The 24973-nt window shown below is 28.4% G+C and overlaps 4 protein-coding genes across 5 annotated transcripts; 1 reads left to right on the forward strand and 3 right to left on the reverse strand.

Moving 5' to 3' along the window:
* Positions 1–3784: 3784 nt before the first annotated feature.
* LOC105255982 (cell division cycle protein 123 homolog) lies at positions 3785–5717 on the reverse strand. Its single transcript, XM_011265580.3, has 6 exons — positions 5350–5717; positions 5152–5256; positions 4580–4802; positions 4336–4458; positions 4008–4267; positions 3785–3903 (listed from the first exon to the last, which is right to left on the reverse strand). The coding sequence occupies exons 1-6, from the start codon at positions 5557–5559 to the stop codon at positions 3847–3849; spliced, it is 978 nt and encodes a 325-aa protein (XP_011263882.1). The 5' UTR covers positions 5560–5717; the 3' UTR covers positions 3785–3846.
* Positions 5718–6007: 290 nt separating this feature from the next.
* Positions 6008–10365, forward strand: LOC105255974 (rab proteins geranylgeranyltransferase component A 1). The gene is made up of 11 exons (XM_011265567.3): positions 6008–6379; positions 6485–6551; positions 7104–7295; positions 7385–7571; positions 7654–7891; positions 7978–8200; positions 8285–8491; positions 8621–8745; positions 8822–8985; positions 9100–9276; positions 9380–10365. Exons 1-11 carry the CDS (start codon positions 6331–6333, stop codon positions 9551–9553), a joined length of 1803 nt encoding a protein of 600 aa, XP_011263869.1. The 5' UTR covers positions 6008–6330; the 3' UTR covers positions 9554–10365.
* A 1831-nt stretch (positions 10366–12196) lies between these two features.
* LOC105255953 lies at positions 12197–13515 on the reverse strand. Of its 2 annotated transcripts, none has more exons than XM_011265540.3 (2): positions 13342–13515; positions 12197–13040 (listed from the first exon to the last, which is right to left on the reverse strand). In XM_011265540.3, the coding sequence occupies exon 2, from the start codon at positions 12994–12996 to the stop codon at positions 12283–12285; it is 714 nt and encodes a 237-aa protein (XP_011263842.1). In that variant the 5' UTR covers positions 12997–13040; positions 13342–13515; the 3' UTR covers positions 12197–12282. The 2 variants fall into 2 exon arrangements, with proteins under 2 accessions (XP_011263842.1, XP_011263850.1); XM_011265548.3 differs by having other exon boundaries at positions 13421–13514.
* An 869-nt stretch (positions 13516–14384) lies between these two features.
* On the reverse strand, positions 14385–24328 carry LOC105256005 (gamma-aminobutyric acid receptor alpha-like). The gene is made up of 11 exons (XM_011265615.3): positions 24181–24328; positions 20190–20422; positions 19347–19414; positions 18657–18877; positions 18127–18209; positions 16849–17066; positions 16632–16719; positions 15995–16155; positions 15350–15529; positions 14927–15075; positions 14385–14634 (listed from the first exon to the last, which is right to left on the reverse strand). Exons 1-11 carry the CDS (start codon positions 24201–24203, stop codon positions 14412–14414), a joined length of 1647 nt encoding a protein of 548 aa, XP_011263917.2. The 5' UTR covers positions 24204–24328; the 3' UTR covers positions 14385–14411.
* Between the last annotated feature and the right edge of the window lie 645 nt (positions 24329–24973).

A 24973-nucleotide genomic window follows, 5' to 3' on the forward strand; every position in this document is an offset into this window, starting at 1 on the left:
GCATATTTAGACAAGAAAAAGTAACGATTCTCTTAATTAACGATTTAATTTTTAATTAAGAGAAAATTATTCTAACATTATTTAAATTAAATTAATTAATCTCTAGGAAAAAAAGATATTCTTTTTTTTCCATAAATCATCTCAATTTACATTTGCATCTCAAGCTAATGAGGCATTTTCTTCCATAATCTTCTTAATATTTCTTTGCTCTTGATCGTGAAAAGCGTATCCTTAAAAAAAAAGAAAGGAAATCTCACGTTTCTACTGGAGCCGTTTGTATAAAGCGAGGAAAAGTTCAGTCTCTATTTATTCTCATGCTAAAAATAAGGTGACGAATTATATCTTCCTGTATATTAGAGAAAGAAAAGAGAAAGTGCGCAAAGAGAAAGAAAGAGAGAATAGAGAGAGAGAAAAATATACGGAGAAATGTCAGAACGGCATGTCTTCGCGCATGTATAAAATTCCGAGCGAATGTCTCATACCAAATAGAGAAGCGTATTTTTTGAATGAGACATCTCTCAAAAAGAGAGATATATAGCTTCTAGCTCGCGCACGCCAGATATGCGTGTACATACACTCGATTTGTCGGTGATAGTCTGGCCTTTCGCCACCCAATTTAGTCGTACCAATCGCATTTATCATAGAGGGATGTGTAGTCTTTGTTGTTAAGGCAAATTCGAGATGGAAGTAAGAGAAAGAAGGAATCGTTCGTTTAAGAATCAAGGATCAAAACCGTATAATTTCGGTGAGTTCAATTCTTGATGTTGAAGAAAGACACGCCAAATTGTCGCTTTTCGATTATCATCGGAATAAGGACAAAAAAATCTTGACTTCACCTAAATTTTACCGGTTTTAGATCCTATGTTTGAGGATTAAGACACGGTTTTCCAAAGCTAAGCTTCTTCAGGTACTTAAAGAGAAGGGGAGAAAAGAAAAAAAATGATAAAATAATCCGCTTTACACTGGCCGTTAAGCGATAACTTAATAGTTTTTGTATCGTATATTTGTTAAGACTACTGTTTTTTTTTTGTCACTCAACACCCTACCAGTATTCGAGAGAAAAAGAGCGAGCGAGTGAAAGAGAGCGAAAAAAAGCAAGAGAGAGAGAGAGAATGTGCGAGTGTTATACGTCACTTTAGTATCATTAAAACGAGCGACGTATATAATAAAAAGGAAAGGGAGAAATATGCTAATGCGAGCGAATAAAGGGTGGAGAAGAAAAGATGCGAAACGAAGGAGAGAGACTCGGAAGAGACAAGCAAACGGCCATACGTTGCAAAACATATTCATTAAGCTACGTAATGTCGTTTAGCACAAATCAGTCGAAACAATTTGAGCATTCGGAGTAAACACTAATGAGTAAAAAACCGAAAGGGTACGAAGGAAGTATAAAAACGTGAAATATAAATTATGAATGGAGACCGGATGGAGCCCGGGTACAGTCATCTCCGAAGACGACGCGAAAAGAAGCGCTCCTGTGTACATAACGCGAATAATAGAGAAGAAACGAGATATAAACACATTTCGCGAGAAGGGAACATTTCTAGATACGGTACACCGCTATACATTATGCACTGTAAGAAAAATTGTATCAAGTGTCTCTCGAAAGCGACGCGCGCTGCGAAAGGGTGCCCCTTCGCGATATATTTCGCGAGAAGGGACTTTTCTCTGAATTTGAATTGCGAAAGGCTTTTATGTAAAGGTAATCATACTTCCCTTTCTTCGATGACATAATGATTACTTGTTGTTAAGAAAATTTTTTGTAATTTTTTTTTTAATTTTTATGCAATATTGTTCATACTATTTGTTGTTATTTATAGAAACCATATATACATTACGATGCGCCATAGCATCACATCTTTTCTTTTTCAAAAAAAATTTCAGCTTTTTTTTAAATTTGATATAAAAACATTTGATACCTTTTAGATAAAATCCGTTCGGCCGATATTTGCGTGTATATTAAGCAAGAAATCGATGCACAAATTGCAATTGTGACTGATATGGGAAAAGTTTTCTGTATAATGAAGTAATAACAAAGCAATCTCTGTCGTATTTTGCTCGCAAAATAGAGGACGCTCTGTAAATAGGGCTTTGTTTCGCGAAGCGACTACGCAACTTTTTTCATCGTATTGTGCTTATTTTCTTCATTATTTTTGGATTTTTGATCCATAATTCAGCTGATAATTCAATGCAATGTCCCATTTCTAATCTTGTGTTATCATTAAATGGCTTTTACATAATAAACGAATAAAATTACGTGTTACATTGTCAAATTTGGTACTAAATGCGCGATAAAAATATAATTATAAAATATTTTCCATCAAACTCATTCAAACTTTAGTGCGATTAAAAGTAGTTCTTTTGCTGTACAAAATTTTAAGCAGCATCTATCTAGAACTTAGAATAGTTTGCACTCTTCGAATTATTTTTTTGATGTGTATATTATATCAGAGTAGAAATTTTTTCTAAAAAAATCTGTAACAGAAAATTGTAATATTATATATTTATACATATTGTTTTTGTGTATATTAAATATTATGTCTATATTATAATATTGAGGGAAATGTGTTTTTTGCATTATTGCTCTCGATAAAATGTTTACAAAATTTACGTTACGAGAAATTAGAATTTAAGCATTTTTTATCCTTAATACTTTACAGAAAATGTACAGACAAAATGCGATGCGAAAAAGCTGCAGAATCGTTTTGCGGTGAAAGGTCGACTTTTAGAAATGTACCGTTGATCCACTGATGGAAGTTGTAAAATCGCACACAGCAGTAGTCGCCCTATCCTATGGATTTTATTTCTGTGGAGATTGTAAAGGAACGAAAGAGAGAAAAATGAAAATACTCCGTGGATATGACTGTACAGCGTATTAACTTGTCCGGAGATACATATATCGAGGATCCTTTTTCAAAACTGAAGTATTAAGGATTGCATATTGTACATAAACAAGACATATTTTCTATATAAGGAACGTCGCTCGGTAACAAGACCGATGGCTCGAAAAAAATACTGCAATATTATGATAATTCTTTCAAGCGGTAGGATAGCCTTTAATCGTTTTATGTAATGTAATGATAGAAAGAGGGTCTGGCAGAATAAAAGTGAAAGTTCTGTATTTAAATATCTTGTCGGTGTATATTCATTCATATACATATACAGGTATATACACATGCATATACACACATGTCGCATCCCCAAGATGTGCGAGTGATTCAATAATTAGGAGCATTTAATTGTAATTATATAGCTCGGAGAAGCTTCGAATCGTAATTTATCGTTACACCACGAAAATTATCGGCCTCACAAGTTAATTGATAAATTACGTCGTCTATATTATATACAGGTGATTTAAAAAAAAAAAAAAAGAGTTCTTGTATATCGTATTGCGGGATGGAGAATAACTATGCAAGAGAGAATTTGAAAAGATTTGATAATTTAACAAGAAATGAACCAATTTGAACAAGTTCGATTATATCCCTCTAGTACTCTGATGATGATCGAATGATCTCAAAATATGGGATTTAAACAGACTACAAATGTAATATATGGAAATTAATGAATAGAATCTATTGTGCAATTGTTTATATATTATTAAGTTGTACATTAGATATTAGTTTTTCGTTTTTCTTGAAAAAGATAAAATATATCGAGAATTTATATTTTTTCTTTTCAACTTTGTATTTCTTATAAATATATATATATATATATATATATATTGAAATATATATATATATATATATATATATATATATATATATATATATATAAGACAATTATAGCTGAAAGTTAGATTTTTAATATTCATATATATAAGAAAAATATTTATCATCATTATATACATCAAGTATCCTTCGAATTATTAGCATTTTCATGCTCTTTCCGTTGACTTTCCACCTCCTAATAAAGAAAATAGAAGATTGTCGTAATTAAATATTACATCTAAAAATATAGTAAAAGAAGCTGCTAAATTTTGCAAGCGTATTTCTTTAACAAAAGCATACCCTCTGAATAATGTCCAGTAATGTGACATTATCACTCGATTGGAAAAATTCGCTGATTTCTTGTGGAATGCAAAAGTGTGTAGGAGGTTTTGGTTGAATACCTATTTCCTCTCCAATAAAACGAAACTCTGGGGTATCATTAATATGATTTTGTAATTCCTCGTACGTAAAGAGCGTTCCTTTCGTAGATGATGCATTCATCGGACCGAAATCTATTATTTTTACTTTGTCCTTTTTACGTCGTACGACATCGAAAGAATCTGAGAAACAAACTCTATAGGTGATTATATGCATTTAAATCTTATTATTAATTTTAATGCTTACTTACAACTACATAACGGAAATCTGCCCTTGATGCGCTCTGAAAACAAGCTCTTGATGTCTGTCTGTATACTATATTTTTCTGATTCATTGGAACTGTGGTATTGCGATATATCTCTCTGACTAATAGCTACATAAAATACAATTTGTTATAGTAAAAGTTGACTTTGTAATAACTAGCAGAAACACAAAAGCAGTTAATATGGAATAAAATTTAATAGTTGAAGAAAAAAGTTGAGTAGATAAATTACCAATGAGTTCATTGTCCATAACAAAGCAACGGAATTCTGTACAAGGATTGATGTCTCGCCACTGTTTCAATACTAGACAGAATGACAAAGGATTCTCACAATCTCTCAAAGATTTTATGGTGTTCAGATCTTTAGCGATTCTATCAGAACTCTTCAATAATAAATAAACTTCCTCCAAGGTTTTACATTTGAGAGTCTTTGTTGGTGCAACCCATGTTGCATCCTAAAAAATAATTATAAATAATTATAAATTAATAATTCAATTCATCGTATCATATTTATAAATAATTAATGCAATGCAAATATTATGAATTAAATTGAAATGATTATTATGAAAATATATATCATGTTAAATGGATAGTGAAAAATTTATAAATATATTGAATCATTGGATCGCTTATTTTATATAGCAATTCAGTTTTTACACATAAAGTATTTCTTTTTTTTATATATAAATGCACAAATTTTTCATCTCTAGAAAAATAAACATTTTAAAAAAATTTAATTTGGTTTTTTGAAAATAAGTCAATATATTCAATCGCAACAAATAATAATATATAGTGAAAGCTTACCGCAGGTGAACTCCAATTGGTTTTAATGAATATTGCATCATATTCATCTAATACATCTTGTATTTTTTTACTGAATTCAGGAAATGTTGGTTGATAGTCCGTTTCCTATAATAATTAAGATTATTTTATAAATTAGATTGTCTCTAATTATAATTCCATCATTACGTGTACATGAATTTTTCAAATAAAAAATAATACCTCTTCTTCACTGGTCACCGGTGAGCCATCAGTCCATTCGGAATTCTCTGCTAACGATCTCACCGCTTCGATAGGCATCATAAATGCGTCATGCTCCAAGTACTTTAAGACATTATCAGGAATGTCGAGGATCGTAGCTTCCAAGGAATCTTTTTTAAATGTTGGATACCAACAAGAGAAGGAACATTCCGGTTTTAAATCACTCACCATCTTCTCGAAGGTTTCTATAAATATTTATATTTACACAAATACTTTATCGTACTTAAGAACTTTCATAGAATTCTCATAAAATGACAAGTAAGCTGTGACTTTCTCTAAAATTTAAAATCTCTCAAGAAAACAAAGTGAAACACGTAAACCTATCATTAAATCAGAATTCAAACCATGAAAGCAAGAAAATAACTAGAAGGAGCACCATGTTGGACAAGAAGCTTCGTCTACAAAGTTCGAACCATTTGATCGACCAATCAGAACAAAGAAATCTTTGTCTCTTTCGATCTGATTGGTCAATCTGATTCGAAACTTTCGTAATGTCAAACGGAACGTAAGAGAGACGAACGAAGACAAGAACGAAGTAGCGAATCTATGTCGCGAAAATAAATCGTGTTGATGAAAACGGGCATCTAACGTCAATGTGTCCGCGACAGCTGGCATGAGCGAGACGGCGAATTAACGATCTTTCTCCCTCTCCCCCTCCCCCTCCCACGACCCCGTTCTCCCTGTCATTGCCTGGCGTAGTATCGCACCGTTCTGTCAAACTTGGAACAAAAAGGGGTGAAAGCCCGTGAGTTGCGAGCGAGTGAAAGTTTGTGTGCAGGGTGGGGCCTCTTTTGCGGGAATTTTTTGGTATCGCGATCGCCGAGGAAGATGAATTGATCGGCCCACGTCTGTCGCACTAGTATCGTCGAATTTATATCTTTTACATCCGATTTATCGCCCGTGAATTCGATCGACTCCGAGACAGCTGCGGGGAGGACAGCCATGGAGGACGACTTGCCGACCGAATACGATGTGGTCGTCGTAGGAACAGGTATTGATTTTTATCAATACGAGAAAAAAATGAATCGGCCCGTATTCGCCAGGAAACGAATTTTTTTCGTCAATAATCAACTTTCGCTATCATGATTCCCGACAGGTATGACCGAGTCCATCGTCGCCGCGGCAGCAAGCAGAATCGGCAAAAAGGTTCTGCACCTGGACAGGTAATGCCCGGCCGGCACTTATTTTTTTCTATCTCCTCCTGCATCGTTAATTATTATCAATTTATATATACTCAATATATGTAATTGTAAAAAGACGATTAATATATTCATTGTCTCATTAAATACTAGAAAATGTCAAAATTATGAAAGAATTATGCTATTAATATATCATTAATTGCTGTTATAATTTTATAATTAAATATTAAATATTTTTTTAAAATATAAAAGAAAAAAAAATATATTATATATATATATATATATATATATATATATATACATATACTATACATATATATTTATTTATTAATATGTAAGTATACCTAAAAAATTAAATATAGAAAAGATAAAGTAATTTTATTCATATATTTGAAAAAAGAAAAAATCATGATCTCTCTTTTATCTTGAATTTTTATCATTTTATTGCCAAAGATAAAGAGATCTATATACATTTCTTGGAATGGTGTTAATTATAAGTTATTTTATAACTAAGATAATACGAAAGATAAACATTGCAAAAGCTATATACTAACCAAGTATTATTTTTTAATTTAGCAACGAATATTATGGAGGTCTTTGGGCTACATTTAACTTTGATGGCTTACAAAAATGGATAGAAGATTTAAAAACAGCTAAGAATAACACTAGAAATATAAATGTTGATTTAGAAGAGGGTGAAAAATTTTTAAAGGCTAGTGATCAATATTCTACAGTTGAGAATATCGGAGAAACTTGGTATATTTCCAAGTAAGAAGTGAACATATAATTACATTAATTGCTTGATGATTTTTAAATTAAATTAATTCAATTAAAGTTTTCTTTTTATTTCTGCATAGTGATGCAGATTTACCTGATGTTTCCTGGAAAGATACTCAGACTGAGAGTTCTGGAGATAGCGCCGCAGCCGAAAGCGCGGAAAAGACTGATCAGGACAAGGCTGACAAGAAGGAAAATGTGAAACAATGGAGCATAGATCGTATAAAAAAAGAATACAGAAGATTTAATATTGATCTGGCACCTAAAGTAAAATTGTTATACATGTGTAACAAAACAAGAAAATATATATATATATTTATTTTCAATATTTAATATATTTTTATTACAGCTACTATTTGCCCGTGGCGAATTAGTAGAACTATTAATTTCTAGCAACATTGCACGTTATGCCGAATTTCGTGCAGTTTCTAGAGTTGCCACTTATATGGATGGTAAACTTACGCAAGTCCCTTGCTCTCGAGCCGATGTATTTGCGAATAAAACTGTTAGCGTAGTGGAGAAGAGAATGTTGATGCAACTTTTGACATCTTGCATGGAACAAGGAGCCGATAGTCCAGAGTTTGATGGTATGTATGAAGATATTAAGTAGTTTCTTGACTTATTTCATTTCTGGTTTAATCTGGATCTATAATCTATCTCATTTACTTTTTAGGTTTCCGTGATAAAACATTCTTAGAATATCTTAATACGAAAAATCTTACACCTATAGTACAGCATTATGTTGTACAAGCTATTGCAATGGCAACGGATAAAACATCATGTAGAGATGGTGTTAATCGTACGAAACATTTTCTCAATAGTCTTGGGCGTTATGGAAATACACCCTTTTTATGGCCTATGTATGGAAGTGGAGAGCTGCCTCAGTGCTTTTGCAGGTACATTTTATGAAGATGTCAAACTTTTTTTACTAATAATTAATTATAGTGTTGTAAAAATAATTTTTTCCTGTATTATTTTAGACTATGTGCAGTTTTTGGTGGAGTTTATTGTTTGAAAAGACAATTAGATGGTGTGGTAGTTAATGAGGATAAATGCAAAGCTATTATTACTGGGAAACAGCGATTAGCTTTAGAGCATTTAGTTGTAGGGCAAGGACACTTGCCACCGGAGATTGTAGCCTCCGAGGGAGAAAATCAAATATCACGCGGAATTTTTGTCACTGATAGGTATTTCCTACATTTTATACAGTTTAAGAGCGAATTTTTATACAGTTTAAAAGATAATTATGTATAATATTACACATATATATATACACGCACATAATACATTTTATTAATGTTATTTGTTTTTTGCAGGTCAATTATGCAAGGCGAAAAAGAAAGTCTAACTCTTTTGTACTATCCGCCAGAAGAACAAGGCCAAGAACCTGTTACGCTAATTGAATTGGGACCATCCACCAATGCTTGCCCTCAAGGATTATGTATGTATAAAATTAATGTGAATACATTTTAGAATTGCTTTGTGTTGGTATCATGTTTTTTCTTTCTTTTTCCTAGTCATGGTTCATATGACATGTAAACGTACTAAGAATGCAAAGGAAGATTTGGCATATGTCGTGAATAAATTCCTAAGAGCTGAACCACTTTATTCCACCAATGCTGTACGTAATTTATCTGATTCTCATACCCAGACGGTCTCTCCTGATAAACGACATCTTCAGGTAATAAAAAAATTTATACATATATACACACACACACATGTGTGTGTTTTATTTACTTATTAAAAATAAGACTATGATATGATTTAATCGGTTTCTTTTTAATAATTATATTAGATTGACCAACAAGAAAAGGAAGAAAGTCCGCTAGAATATCCGCTACCTCAAGTATTATGGTCCTTATATTTGAATTTACCTGCAAGCGATATTAAATTAAGCAACTCTGCGCCGAGTAACATACACTTATGTTCTGGGCCAGATCTTGAACTCGATTTTGACTTTGCTGTGAATCAGGTATAATAATCTGCTAAGAATAAAATCTCGTACAGTGTAATATAATAATATAATATATTCACTTATTTTAAATTGTATTAAATATTCTTTTTTTTATTACTAGGCCAAGAGTATTTTTGAGTCTATGTATCCAGATGAAGATTTCTTACCACGTGCACCTGATCCAGAGGAAATCGTTTTGGAAGGCGATGAAACACCAGGCCCAAAATTTGAAGGTGGTGAACCTGCAGAAGGTGAAGAGAAACAAGACGTTGAAAAGGCCGAAAAAGAAGAATGAATAATTATCATACAATGCTTTTGCGTCTTCAATATCGAAGAAAAAATGAGGCTTTTGCGCCTTTAGTGTCTTTTATCTTTATCGTTACTGCATTTCCTTATAAAACATATAAAATTAAACATATTTAAAAAAAAGAAAAATTACAACCATGAGATACCATATGAGACAGTAATAACGAGGAGAAATTTCATGATATTTATCTTTGAATTTATATACGTTATTTTTCGTGTATTTAAAATATTTTCATCATTGAATTGCGTATCTCCAATTTATCTCACACCAATATAGATAAATATTTTCGCATTTCACATTTAATTCATAATATAAGCAGTTAATATTATGCTTTTGCAAGGACACAGACTCGTTAGGAGAGCACAAATGCGTTTATCAAAGTAAATATAAATTTACCATGTATTTATTATGTCTTAATGTTATTCATTTTATTTATATAAATAATTTTTTTATGCAATTGAATATTATATAGAAAAAATTCAAATACATTTTGAAATTTACTCTAAGTAGATGTAGCACTCGTAATCATTAGATTCAAGATATACATACTCTATAGATCACATAACGGCAGAAATAAAAATACAAAAATATGGCGTCACGCTTTTATACTTCAATAGATATTAATGGTACACTGCAATTATATATAATATATTGTATGTGCACGAGTCATTTAGATAATCGTCATTATATATTGAGATTGTTAGTTTGTATTATGTGCATTATACAAATGAATATGTTATCTTCAATGCACTTGTCTCGATATATCTGTAATAAACGTGAAAAAAAGTGCGCAATTTAAACTCGGTTGAAATGAATAATTTATTAACAGTTTAGTGCACAATTGTCATTCTTAATGCATTATGTTAATAAATAATTTTTTCAGTAATTTTATATCAAACAAAAGAAGGAAAAAAGAAAAACATCGATTATTTTATCTAATTTATATTTATGTATATAATTATGAACGTGGTTGTACTCATCCAACGTGTTTGTGGGTTAAATAAGATCACAATTTAAAATGATTTTTAGATTTATTTTCAAACACAAATCATCTTAGTCTACTATTTATATATCCTATAATTTAATTTTATAAGAAAGCAATTAATGTTTTATTTATTTTAAAATTCTCCTCTGTATAACAAATGATATACATATAATGTAAAATTTCACAGTATAATAATTATCAATATAGCATTTTCTTTTCTTTGTTAAAAGAATTCGTGGCTGTGAGAAATAGCATTTTACTTTGTTATTTTAATACTTAAACTTATTTTAAAAGTTCTAAGCACAAATGTAAACTCATCATTTTTTGAGACATATATGAGCTTTAAAACTCAACCAATAAACAATTTTACTTTATATTTTAGTACCATAATATTAATCATATGCACTGATACTAAAATTAAATATACAAAAACTAAAGTTAATCATTTTAATTTTTTAGAAGCTCACATATTCTTTTTTATTTTATAGATATACTTATCTTCCCCTTATCATATATTTTCATAAGATTACAACAAATTAATTTATACTATAAATCTTACAAATACATAAGTATGTTAGTGGCTGCGTTCAGTAGAAAAAGCTGCTTTACTGTTGTAAAATTCGTGAATCTAATAGGCATATGTTCCTAATTTTGGCTGAATCTAAGAACATACATTAATCAGAATTGCAAAGTAGCTTTTTCTGTTGAAAGCAGAAGCTACTTATTATTACTCTTTTGTTTAATATATATATATATATATATATATATATATATATATATATATATTATTTAATAATACAATAAAAATTAATGAACATAAATATAAATTTTTAAAGGGATATTGTGTTGGGTATGCAAATAGCATTTTAAATAAATTAACTTCTTTGTAATATATTCTTGTTTACAATGTTGCTACATAAATGTTATATTTAATTATAGAGCATCTTTTTACAAAACTATATACTGCTTTCATAAACAAATTTTTTATTTATGCACATATTAGTTCCTATTAAGCTAATTCTATATTCAAAAAACTAATAGATTGTCATAAAAAATTGTATGAACTAATACAATTTTCGATTATATGTACAGTTGTAATAAAACTTGTATTTTTTGTTCCTTTTTCGATATATATAGATAGTTCGCTACATTTTTAATATCAATTTTATAATACATAATGCAAATTACAATCAAGATCTAAAATGTAAGAGCATTTTAATTTAGGATGAGTGCTCTTTCTATCCATGAATATTCTTCCCCTTTGTTTCTTATTAAAATAAACCATGATTTATGATTTTAAAAGAATATTTGTATTTAATATTTCTTATATATAATATTAAAAGAAAAAGGATTTTTAAGATTTAGAATAAAGAGTTCATTAAGTTTCATATATATATATATGACAGTAATTTTTAATTATATGTCAAGTATTTCAGAAAAGAAGTTTACAATAAGAAAAAAATATCATAAATATGTCCTTTAAATTTTATTCAAGATATAATAACTTAAAGAAAATGCTATATATATATGACTTATATCAACTTTTCACATATATATATATATATATATATATATATATATATATATATATATATAATATCAATATTATTATATCATTTTTCCAAATTATATATTTATTTTCTACATAAAATGACATATAATAAAAAAACTGCACAAATTCCAACTTGATAACAACAGATTGTCAGTTTTCAAAATTTAATCAGCCTTTGATCTACAATCCAGAATATTTTACTTCTGCCATAGTAACAATTTTACAGATCTGCATTTTAATATCTGCTTGTACTTCTCTAGGCAAATTCAATACAGTCTGTGCCATACTTGCAAAAAATAATTCGATACTATTCTTATGAGATATAGATGTTATCTTAGTACACAAGCTTTTACCATTAGTCATAGCATTCAAATTTGCATTTATATTTTTATTAATTTTGCATTCCTTAATTGTTGGCATAATATTTCCAGTATCACTATTATCTGTTCTAATGCAATGATTTATTTTGTTGGAATTATCCAAAATTTTATTCTTACTTGGCACAGTCACATTTGATGTTAAAGTAAGCATATTCAGCATAGATGGTATTCCAAATGATTTATGTCTTAATGGAGCACCAGGTGGTAAAGGTTTTGGTCGTATAGGGCGGAAACGGTCTTTCCGCAATTTTAAATCTGTTGTGGAATAATTTAGTTTTGATGTTGAAGATTGCAACTTTGTGAGATGTAATGACTTTTTGCTGCGTCTCTCTCTATGTTTTGGCAAAACAGTAGTATATTCCTCTATCGGAGAAGTCAAATCAACTGTTAGAGTTTCAGTATCAAAATTTTGTTCACATTTCAACTCGACTTTCACAATATCCTCGTCAATTTCTTCCAATGCTTCATTACAAACTACTTTGCCATTATCTTCCATCTTTTGATTATTGCACATTAAACTTTACATTAAAATGATTTGATTTCTTCTTATTTTTGACACTATAACAAAAAAACATTATATTGAAAAATATAACTGTTAAATAAATAAATTATATTAATTAAGAACAAGATTTTCATATATGCGTTAACTTTCAAATACACACTCATATATATTTTGCATAATTTTTAGTATATTAGAGTTTTAATGTTAACAAAATTTAATTAATAATAATAAAATTTTTTTGTCGTCACTAATTAAATCATCTTTCCAAATAATTACTTTTTACTTTTAATACATTTTTTTATATTTTATTTTTGTAAAAGAATAAGAAAAAATTTTTAATCCTTTTATAGAACATACTTCGAAAAAATTTTCATTTCTATCTTTTACAACTATTCGAAAGAGTAACTTTTAAGAATCTTATTATTTATTCACATACACAAATACGATGTTATGAAATCAGACTTGCCAACTTGTTAAAAGAAGAAGTATAGAGAAAGGCCAGAAAGGCTGGCACACAGGACACAACATATCTATACTATATATATAGGCATATACTATACATATTTGGAGCGTTTGATTAATCACTCAGGATAAAAGGAGTAAGGATTTCTTTGGCCGGTATTCATAGTCCGATCTTATATTTGAGATCGTCTTAAGTTCGAGCTTGAAATGCAGCTATTTGATTGGTTGAATAAGGTCTTAAGTGAACCTCGGACCAGACTTAAGACAATCTTAAATATAAGATCGGACTATAAATACCGGCCTTTAACCTGATTAGTCAATCAAACGCTTCAAAGCATCTTCAGCGGCTGCGTTCAGCAGGAAAAGCTGCTTTGCAACTGTTGTAAAATTCGTGAATCTGATTGGTGTATGTACTCTTAGATTCAGAGTAAAATTAAGAGCTAAAATTAAGAGTATATACCAGGCTCACGAATTTTACAGCCGTTGTAAAGCAGCTTCTGCTGAACACAACTATTGTCTCTTTGACCGCAGCCATAATATAGATGCTGTGGACTGTGGCTTTACATTGATTGTATGTATGTATAACAGTTTGTTAGACGTACTGATTGGCTATCGAAGATGGACTATTTCTCGTGTCCCAAAAGTTCCTTGCAGTAGCAGTCAATCAATACATTCGACGAAGCTTGTTATTCAACGAATATAAAAGCACTACAAATATCGATGTTAACAATTTACATATATCAATGTGATGCATATTATAGAAATATATAATATGTTAATTGAATATAATATATAATATATCAATCCATTATATTAATTTAATTTAAGAAATTCAATTTATGAACAAAAGTTAGAATATTCTACTACATTATGATTTCTCCGATTCGTAATGTATGTATGTATATGTATGTATATACATATACATACGTATTATTTATGCTTCATTGATGTTTGTCCAAATTTCGTTAGTGAGAGATTGGTGCTATCGATCCAATCGGTGGGTCTTGCCATTTAAATTCCTCTTGATAAGTAACGTAAACTACCCAGTAGCAAACGTTAAGTAGGCCAAAAGAAGCGGGAAAGACTATTCGCGCAACTCTGTCGATGTAAGACACACTATTTATGTGTCTCGATATACGATCACCGCATTTTCGATAGCTACTGGTTACTTCTCGTTGTCGACGGCGTCTGTAACATTTAATATTAATTATATTAACATATTTAATATTAATATATCTTATGTTTATTATGAATATATATTTATGTATATATTAATACAAATAATACAAATAATATAAATACACTGTTAACTATTTATAATAATATATGTATCTAATTATATATAGAGCAATTTTCCTGCAAGCCTTTATAAATCATTCAAATCATTATAAATGATTCATTTATAAATAATTCAAATAATTTATTATTATAAATAATTCAAAATACGAACATATTTTTCTGCACAAGCAATAATGTATACCTGAAAGCATCATCTCCTGCTAAACAATAAAGAAATTGTCGCCATAATGGTAAAATAAGCTCAGTTTGTGTCTGTCTTTCCATCGTCGACGGCTTTGAAGAAACGGCGACTGTGATAGATCGACAGGAATCTTTATAAGTGACTCCATCCTGCCGAAAGCAAAATTCGAATATATTAATAGAACATTACAAAATGCGTCCTATCTAATTCTTTCTATTATGTAACATAATAGAAAGAACTAGATAGGACGCATCCAAGAAAAAAAATATTATATATATAAGAAAAAAAAGTTATTGCAATAACAATTCTTTAAGTAATTCTTTAACTTTTTACTTGTCAAATATTTAATCGTCACTGTCACTGCCACCGCTATTACCGTGTTTCAAAGAAATATAATAATTTTTATTGATATTTCCAACTTACGCTATATATTGTAGATATAAGAGACCCACGTCTTCTGGTACTCGTGTCACCGATTTCCGGATGATCAGTCTGAGGACTGCAAGAAATGATTGTGCCAAATGTATCCTCGAATTCTTCATTCGTAATGCCTTCCCAATCTTCCCATTCTTCATCATCCAACGGAATCTCGCCGCTACCAATCTGCAAATTAATAAATTACATGCATTAAGTTAATATAATCTTTTTATATAAAGCAATATTTACATAAAACGTATTTATATTTACAAGGCAAATATATATGTAGATTTTTTTATAAAAATCAATTTTTTTCAGTGTTCTATACAAAAAAAATATTATTCTATACAAAAATTCTATACAAAAAAAATATTAAAATAGATTATATATATATATATATATATATATATATAAAATATTGTGATATAAAATATACATAAAATATAAAATATGTAAAATATTCTATCTTAATGATTTTATATTATTTTATTATTAATTTTATAATTGTTATATAAATACTTTCATAATATTTAATTTTCAAAATATTTAATTTTTTTTTATCATAATTGAAAATTTAGTATACATATATTCTCCTTTTTATTGGAATACAATCAGATGTTTGAAATATCGAAATTGTACAATATTCATCACCTTCGTGAAATAATGAACACCAGCAAATTCTAGAAGAGTAGCGATGCAATAACCGAAACTCATTAAGAGAAACCAATCTAAAGCGGTAGCATATCTAACTTTCGGCAAATCTGTCCTAGAATCGAGGCTTATCGTTGATAGCGTCAAGACGGTAGTGATACCTGTAAAATTTATAATACAGTATTATCTACGAAAATTTGGATATTGTAAATATAGTATATTTAAAACCTATGAAATTTTCAAAATCTATAAAAGGAGGAAGAGAGAAGAAGATAAAAAAAATAGTAAAAATAATAAAAACAAACTTACAATTTTCTTTATAATAAGCAAAAGATTATGGAAATGAAATGTGAATCAAAAATAATCATATCAAATATATAAGTCATATTTATATTTCTGCATTGAAAGAAAGTTAAAAGATCTTATAGAAACTTACATAAGACATGATTGAATTGATTAATATAACTTTTGACAATTTTTAACTTTGTATTATATATAAATATATATAAATAAATATATAAATATATATAAATAAATATATTTTAAACAATATCAAAATAAACTTGAAATAAATATATATAAATCGCTAGAAATTGAAAAGAAAAAAAGTTTCAAAGATTCATTTTAAAGAACATACCTAAACCTACTCGATCACTTGTTGCCTCACGATGAATCCAAAAAGATACCCAACTCAATACAACTATCAAAACACATGGTACATAAACCTGTCCATATATAAAATCTTTTTATTTATTTATATATATTTTATTAATTGATGTGGAACAAAAAGACAAATTATTGTTATAAGTAAACATTTTTTTTATGGTAATCACTTATAATTTACGCATGCTTACTTGTATAAGAAAGTATCCGGTATGTCGCTGCAAATTGAAAGATACTTGCAACACCGAAAACTCGCCCTCGCGACGAACAAATGTGAGATTTCTATATGGCGAGCCCATTAAATCGAATTGCGAAAGCGCCATTCCAGGTACAAAATTAACCGATGAACCTTCTTTCCCTTCTTGCCCTTCTTGCCATTCGTAAACTAGTTGTCCCGATGTGTACGCATCTAATAAATACATGAGTAATATTTATTATTACGCAAGAAATGTAAACGAATACATAGAGAAAAACCAATGAAAGATCCTTTAACTTAAACATTATAGTATTCGATATAATATTTATTGGCAAAACATCTTATTTTAAAATTTATTTTTAGCAATGCAATTAATTGTGATCTTTCAAACCTTCCTCTTAATTAAAGAAAATTGTTTCAATGAAATATATAGAAATATATAAGAAAAATCAAAGAGATTCATATTTATTTTAATAATATTTAAATAATATCATTATAATTTAATAATATTTAAATAATATCATTATATAAAAATATTTCATTACAATATTTCATTTAATTTGGCTTAAATATTTAATAAACAAACAATTTAATAATAATTAGTGTATCAAATATATGGTATTTTATATTTAAATATATATCAATCTCAAACATCCAAAAAGATATATTTCTTGACTAATTCTTGACTAATATATATTCTTGTATAACATTTGATTCAAAAATTTCTTCGCTATCTGAATATCAATATTTTAAATCACGGCTCTCGATTTAAAAAAGTTCGACGCTCTCTTATGATAATAAATTCTGATATTACATCGCATGATGGTCCTCGGTGCCAGCTGTTGTGACAGAAAGTGGAACCACCAGAGGCACTGTAAAACCGAAATGTAAAGGAATATCGAATTTATTGCAATCATAACTTCAGCGTAGACGATTTCGAATGCTCATCGAAAGCTAATATGAATGGACATTATGAAGCAACATAATATGAGACGTGCGATAAAATATGAGTAAAGTGTTATCTTTCCTAGTTTTTTATTACGTTTCTATCAAGTTCAAATTCAATTTAGTGATAATGCATAAAAATATTTTGTGTTAGCCAAGCATTTATAAATTGTAACTTAAAAAATTAAAAGGAAAAGCCGCAATATTATCGATCAAGAAAAAGATTGTCTAATAATTTATTTTATTCTATATAATTAAAATTTTTTATATTTTCCACATTTTTCCTAAGATACTAAATAGTTATTTTGTTTGAAAAATTAATACGTACAGCTTCCCATTATCAATGGACAAAATTGCCGATCCATAGGAAAATTTCTCAACTCCATAGGACATTTAGCCTTGATAGTAAGTCTGCACAAGACAATACTTTAAACTACTAAAAAAGCGGATTTTTAAAAAAATTTTGCGACATTAATATATAACAATTTGTGCAATTTCGCATTATATAAAATTAAGAGATATCAATATTTAGAAATTTACATGTATGATCTTTCTCTTTTTAATTTTATATTATTATCTTCTTGTCATATAATATGAATGATGGCTTTTTTAAAATTTATTTATACAAATTTAATTTACCTATTATAATTACTTTGAGAGCAAAAAATTATTACTACGATTTTCTTGTGAAAAAAAAAAATATATATATATATATATATATATATATATATATCAAGTTTATAATTAAATTTTTCTATCTGTTGATGCAATAACGCAAAAAAATTCGAAAATATCTAATTAGAATTAACAAAATCACGCGATTTAATATTTAATGTGTACATTCACAAGCAGACAGACCTCATGGAATACAATATATCGCCGTCCTGGGAGATCCTTAACAATTTGTTCGGTACGGTGATCGTATGTACGTAACTATGCTTGCCATTGTAAAAGTAAGTATCAGGTCGCCAGATTCTCTCGAGCATTTTGATGCTGAGGCTGAGAGATTTGATTGGACCCAGAAAACTCAAACGCGAATCGCGCCATGATTGTCGAAAATAGCAATCCATCGAATAATCCTGGCGGAATAATTTTCAATACGATTAGATTCGCTATCGGATAGGAATTTATCTATTAGAAAGTATGGAATGCATGTTACAATAAATGACTGATTAAAGAAAATATTACTATATAATCTAATTTTTATAATAAATTTATATGATCTCTCAAATATGTGTGTATGTTGCATATCTCATAGATTTTTAATTTTAATGTGTTTTATGTTATTAACATTAATGATGTTAACATTTTAATTTTGTTAAAAATTAATACTATCTAAAATTAATAATGAAAAAGAATGTAAAATAATGATTATTATCTAACGATCATTAGTTGTAGTAAATAATTGATCTTCAACTTTTAATACATAATTATACAAATATTTTACGGAATACAACATATTTATATTATTTTATGTAAACGCAAAAAAAGACATTTAAAAAACTTTAATGCAATCTATCTTTCCTAATAAAAAAATCCGCAACTTACCATATCGAGCTCGGACACTGGACCCATACTCCTAATTAGGATATTTGTTTTTACCACTGTGGGCATGCCTGAAAAAATATATGATATAACTAATATTAAAACTTTAATATACATTCATAATTTCTAAAATGTCAATATCAGCATTTTAAAGAAAATTTAGAATAATAGCTTTTTAAAAAGAACAATAATACTATCATAATTATAAATAATTCTATTCAGATTATTAATTAGGAATAAAATTTTATCTCCCTGAATTCTTGGAAATTTAATTATCCTCCAATATTTTCCGTAATAGACTCTGCAATTAGCGCAAGTATCGAACATAATGCACAAATGCAATTTCAATGTTTCAATAACCGCAATACAACATCATTTGTCACATTGTAATATTAATATCAATATTGACTGTATGCATATACTTGTATTCTATTTCGTATTATTTACTCAATTCTTTAAAAAAATACATCTTTTAAATTTAAATATTAACGAAGAAGATAAAATATATTATATAATATAAATATATTATAAATATATTAAAAATATTAATAATTATAAATAATAATATATATTATATATAATAAATTTCCAAAAGGTACATCTATTAACAAAAAAAACAGCAAAAAATAATATAAATGTAAATTTGTATTTGAAAAAGTTTTTTTTACATGTATATTTTTTTAAACAAATGTTCTGCATCTAAAGAAAAAAATATGACATTTTGTCTGATTATTTATATGCATTATTTTAATAAGTTTCGGATGAGGAAAAAGAATTACCGAAAATTGCAATTGTATATTATTATAGAAAAAATTTCGCACACACATCTCTCCCAATTTATTTTACCTTTATCATGCGTAGGCAGTTGACTATTTTCGTAATTCATCAATAGATTCTCGAGGACCATAGTGATGTTCTTCGAGACAATATCGTTCACGGTAGCCCTAGGTATCCTGCTGTTGATCATCAACATCGATTCCAACGATCTGGACGACGACGACGTAAAATTCGATATTGCTTTGATTTCAAATGCGTAAAAACGATACTTGCACACAGTGAGTGACACGAGAACGACGAAGCTACGCACATAATTCACAGATATATTTGTTACTTTATCGATGATGAGACTTGTAATATTATTACCTTTACATGGAATTTATGTAGAATCTTCACACAGAATTAAACGATATCGCGCAAAACAGATTGAATTTGAATGTTGCATTTATGAAGCATGGAATTATATTAAAAGTCGCTTATATTCTCCTGTACATAATTGATCGGTTACTCCTCCTCCCAAAAGATATAAATTTCATATTTTATTAAAAAAATTTAATTGATCTATTTTAATAAAAATTTAATTTACCTGATTTAAAGGAAATATTACTGACAATTAAACTTTTGCATTTTCAAGAGAGAAAATTCTGTTAATTAATATAATAATGTTATACATATATACATATTGATAATTAAATTAAACAAATTAGAAGTTTATTAAAGTAAAAAAAAAATGTTTTTAAAAACCCATTTTTTTACTTGATTGTGTAAAAAAATAAATTATTATATATATTTATTCGAATTTTTAATATAATTGTTAATTATGTTGAATTGCATAGTATTTCCAATTTTTTACAACCTAATGAGATATAAATCAAATGTATATTACTTGCATTCATATTTATTCCGATTTATATATGTATTACATCTTTTGCTTTTAAATTATATTTTTATTCTTTTGTATTTGATCTATACAAACAAATAAAATAAATAGACAGAAAATATAATTTTTTAAATATTTGAAATTAACGAATTGAAACAAAATATTTGAAGTAGACGGATTAGAAAGATATATCACGTACATGATAACATTTAAAAAATTGTAAATGGAATATATAATATATATTTTAGTAAAGATTGATAATATTACATTCAGCATTCTAGGTATTATAGGTAAATGAGTCTTAAATGTCGATAATTGAAATTCATTAAGTATTCAGTGGGCATGAGTGCATTTTTACGATCGTGTAAATGAAATCGATCATCGTAGTTGCTCGATTCGCCTCTAAATTGATATTCTATCCTATCGAGAGAAATTCATCCCAAGCCATATCGATTACGCATGTACTTTAATCCTAAAGAGAACTAGTTAATACCCGTCCTCAGTTTCAAATTTTTATAATATCTCCGTTGTAATATGAGAACATTCCTTTACATAATTAATATACTGCGTGCAATATTTTTTAAATTTTTCACATGAGAGTTCACAGAAAATTTAAATTTGCATAATATTTCCAATTTTTTATAACCTAATGAGATATAAATCAAATATATATTACTTGCATTCATATTTATTCCTATTTATATATGTATAATATCTTTTACTTTTAAATTATATTTCTATTCTTTTATATTTGTATGCAAATAAAAATCATCCCATGTACAATTAAATAGAGCAATACATCTTATATCTATTTATCTATTTTTAATCATTCAAAAAAATCGTGCACTGAGTTATCCGTCGATTTTCACTCGAAAACTTGAAAGATGCGCACAATATTCAAAACTTCTCGAATAATGTAACATGATATAATGACGACATTAATGTTACAAAGATATTACAAGGAGTTATGTGGAGCATGCTCTTTCTCTCGCTCATCTCTATTGTCCACATTCCCTGTCGTCCTTTCGACATAGCCACCACGAAATAGCATCGTCCACGTGCCAGAACTTTCATGCAGGGATCAAAATATTTCTCTGTGCAGGAGTCAGATAAGCTGCAGTTCGTAACACATATGTGAAGATATTCGCCTGCTAATTGTAGCGGAATCTTATTGTGCGCGATCTTCCGAAATCTTCCGAAAAATTTTCTACAAAATGTTTTGCAAAGCAATATGTAAAGAAAAATTTTGATACTGCAACATATGCACAATTTTAAGCAAGAAACGTATGACACTTTATAAAAAATCTTACAGAAAAAGAGCACATTGAGAAAAATGCACGCTGAGAATAAGTTATATATGTATTTATTCGTCGTCCGAATGTATTGATTGGATTAATAATATTATTGAATTAATAAAATTAATTCCACGGAATTAAACTGATATTATTGATTCAACATTATTTTTTTCTCAGTGCAGTGTCTTACAAATCTTATCAGATTGAATCTTACAAATTAGAGAGACTCCAGTAATTTTATAACTCCGAAATTTTGCGTATAAAAAGATTTGAATTCATAATATAATTATTCACCATATCATATAATTATATTCATTTTATGAAATTATGATTCACAATGTTATGACTTGATACTTTGTGTTCGTTTTTAATTTTCACCATAGAGGACTCGAAATGCTGTAATAAAGTCGCAAAAGGAGTAAACGATGAGCATCACTTGATTTAAGGTATAAAGCGAGGCTGGAATTGTGGCGCGGCGGAAAAGAAAAGTGGACGAAAGTGCCTCTTGTTATTCGCCGATTCAGCAATATCCATAATCGACGAGGGTTCGTATCATTGTTTCGAGAGAACGTTACGCCTTGTTACATCACAATCTGTGTTGTGAGAGTGTATGCGCATTTTACTTCTAATTTTTGGACCGTTTAAACTATATGAAATTTTGAATGATAGCAGTAGAACATAGATCACATTTTGTTTCATCGAAATTGGTGAAATCCTATCATAAAAAATAATCATGGGACAATAAATTTTAATCCTTCAATCAACCGTCAATGTAAAATAATTGTAAATAAAATAATCAAGTAATTATATCACTATATTAATTACTTCAATCGGATGACTTACAAAAAGATGTGCGTCTAGATGTTCGACGTTTATATGAATAATAACTTGTTAAATATGATTTGATTAAGTTCAAAGAATAATTAGATTTCCTGTGATGGCTGCCTTGAAATCTGCTCTTGAAATATTCAGATGCTTTTACAAGTTCCGCGATCTACGCATACGTTTATAATTGCTTAAGATGAAGCATCTTTGAGTTTCATGCGTCAGAAGCGCTGGCTTTGACATACAACGATTGAGATTTTTATTCGTTCAAGATTCAAAACGTTTGTGAATACAAAATATAAAATAATGATTATATTAAATGAATTAAAAGCGACTAAAAAACAATTAGCGATACTATAGTTTTCCATACAACATAGAGTATTATTCGAAAATAATTTTTTCTTCATACGTTACCCGATTTTTAAAATAATCTTAATTAAGACACATACGCATTAATAATATTGAAAAACGCATTATAATTATTTAATAATGATGTAAAATTATTTTTAACAATTTATGTATCAACATATTTTAGTTATATATTTCTTTGTATAATTTCAAATTGTATAATTAAAGATTCTTATAAGAAGGCACAATGAAATAGGCAAAATATAATTATTATAAAAATTAACATATAAAAAAAAAATTGAAAATTCTATATATATTTGATAGTTTGTCTAATATAATTGAGAGCTCTATGTACTATTGATAGCTTTATATATGTTTCAAATATATTATAAATTTTTATTAATTAATAATTTTAACAATTTCATTTTTAATTTTATGCACGCAAAAATAATAAAATCTTTATGATTTTAATATCAAATCTGTTTTATAAGATTACTTTAAAAAAAATATCTACTTCAATAATATTAAGCTCTGAAAAATTAAGCTCTAAAAAATGCAGGTACGAAAAAGAGACTTTTTGCAATATGTGACAATATGTACTCTCTATTATAAAATATATATAAAATAAAAATATGCATTTAAGAGATGCGTATTAATATGTCGCAAGGCGCAATGTTTTTTTTTTTATATTACAAAATTACATTTTACTCACAATGATAGTTCTTTTGATGTCATCTTCGATATTGATTTAGTTGATCTTTAGACCCACTTGAAAATTCCAAGAATGAGCTCGTACTTGTCGATGATGCCGATGAGTTTGACACTCGTCACGAGATGCTACAGGCCATTGCGGCGGCCGCGTGGATCTTTCTGCCGCGAACCCCCTAAGACACGGACTTTCAAGCGGAGTTGCGACGCGCAAGTCCCGAAATCACGCCGTATCGTATATAGTGCTTATTATTCTTTAACGCTATGCGTGTTCGCGATTAGCGCACAATAAACTTGAGATTTGAATAATTGGCAGTTTAATCATTTTTTAATCCTCTTCGCTCTCGTATATTTGTACGATTACAGAGAATAATTTCAAAATCATAAACATAAAGTTTATGCCACTATTATGTATTTCTATTAACTTAATAATAATTTTAAGAAAATTAAAATCGAAGATTTTAATATCGAACATTTTCATGTTATGTGTAAATTGAAGAGAAGGGTTTTTATACTCATTAAATCTTAACTAGTAAATAGAAACGTTATCTTTCTCTCTTTCTCCTTTTAATTTTATAATTGATATATACAAGAATTCAATTTTTAATAAGATTTTATTTCATAAAAGAAAGAAATAAAATTTTACTTTATATTTTAATGCACACATCATTTCTGATAATTAATGTTATTAAATCGTTTGTAAGATGTCAGAAAGTACCATATTTGATTCTGAGATTATACAAAGTACACCTGCAATCAACGAGATACACGCGTCACTGCTCTCGTCAAATCATATT

This window comes from Camponotus floridanus, unplaced genomic scaffold (assembly GCF_003227725.1).
Source record: "Camponotus floridanus strain SB8 unplaced genomic scaffold, Cflo_v7.5 scaffold9, whole genome shotgun sequence".
In the NCBI taxonomy this organism is placed as follows: Eukaryota; Metazoa; Arthropoda; class Insecta; order Hymenoptera; family Formicidae; genus Camponotus; species Camponotus floridanus.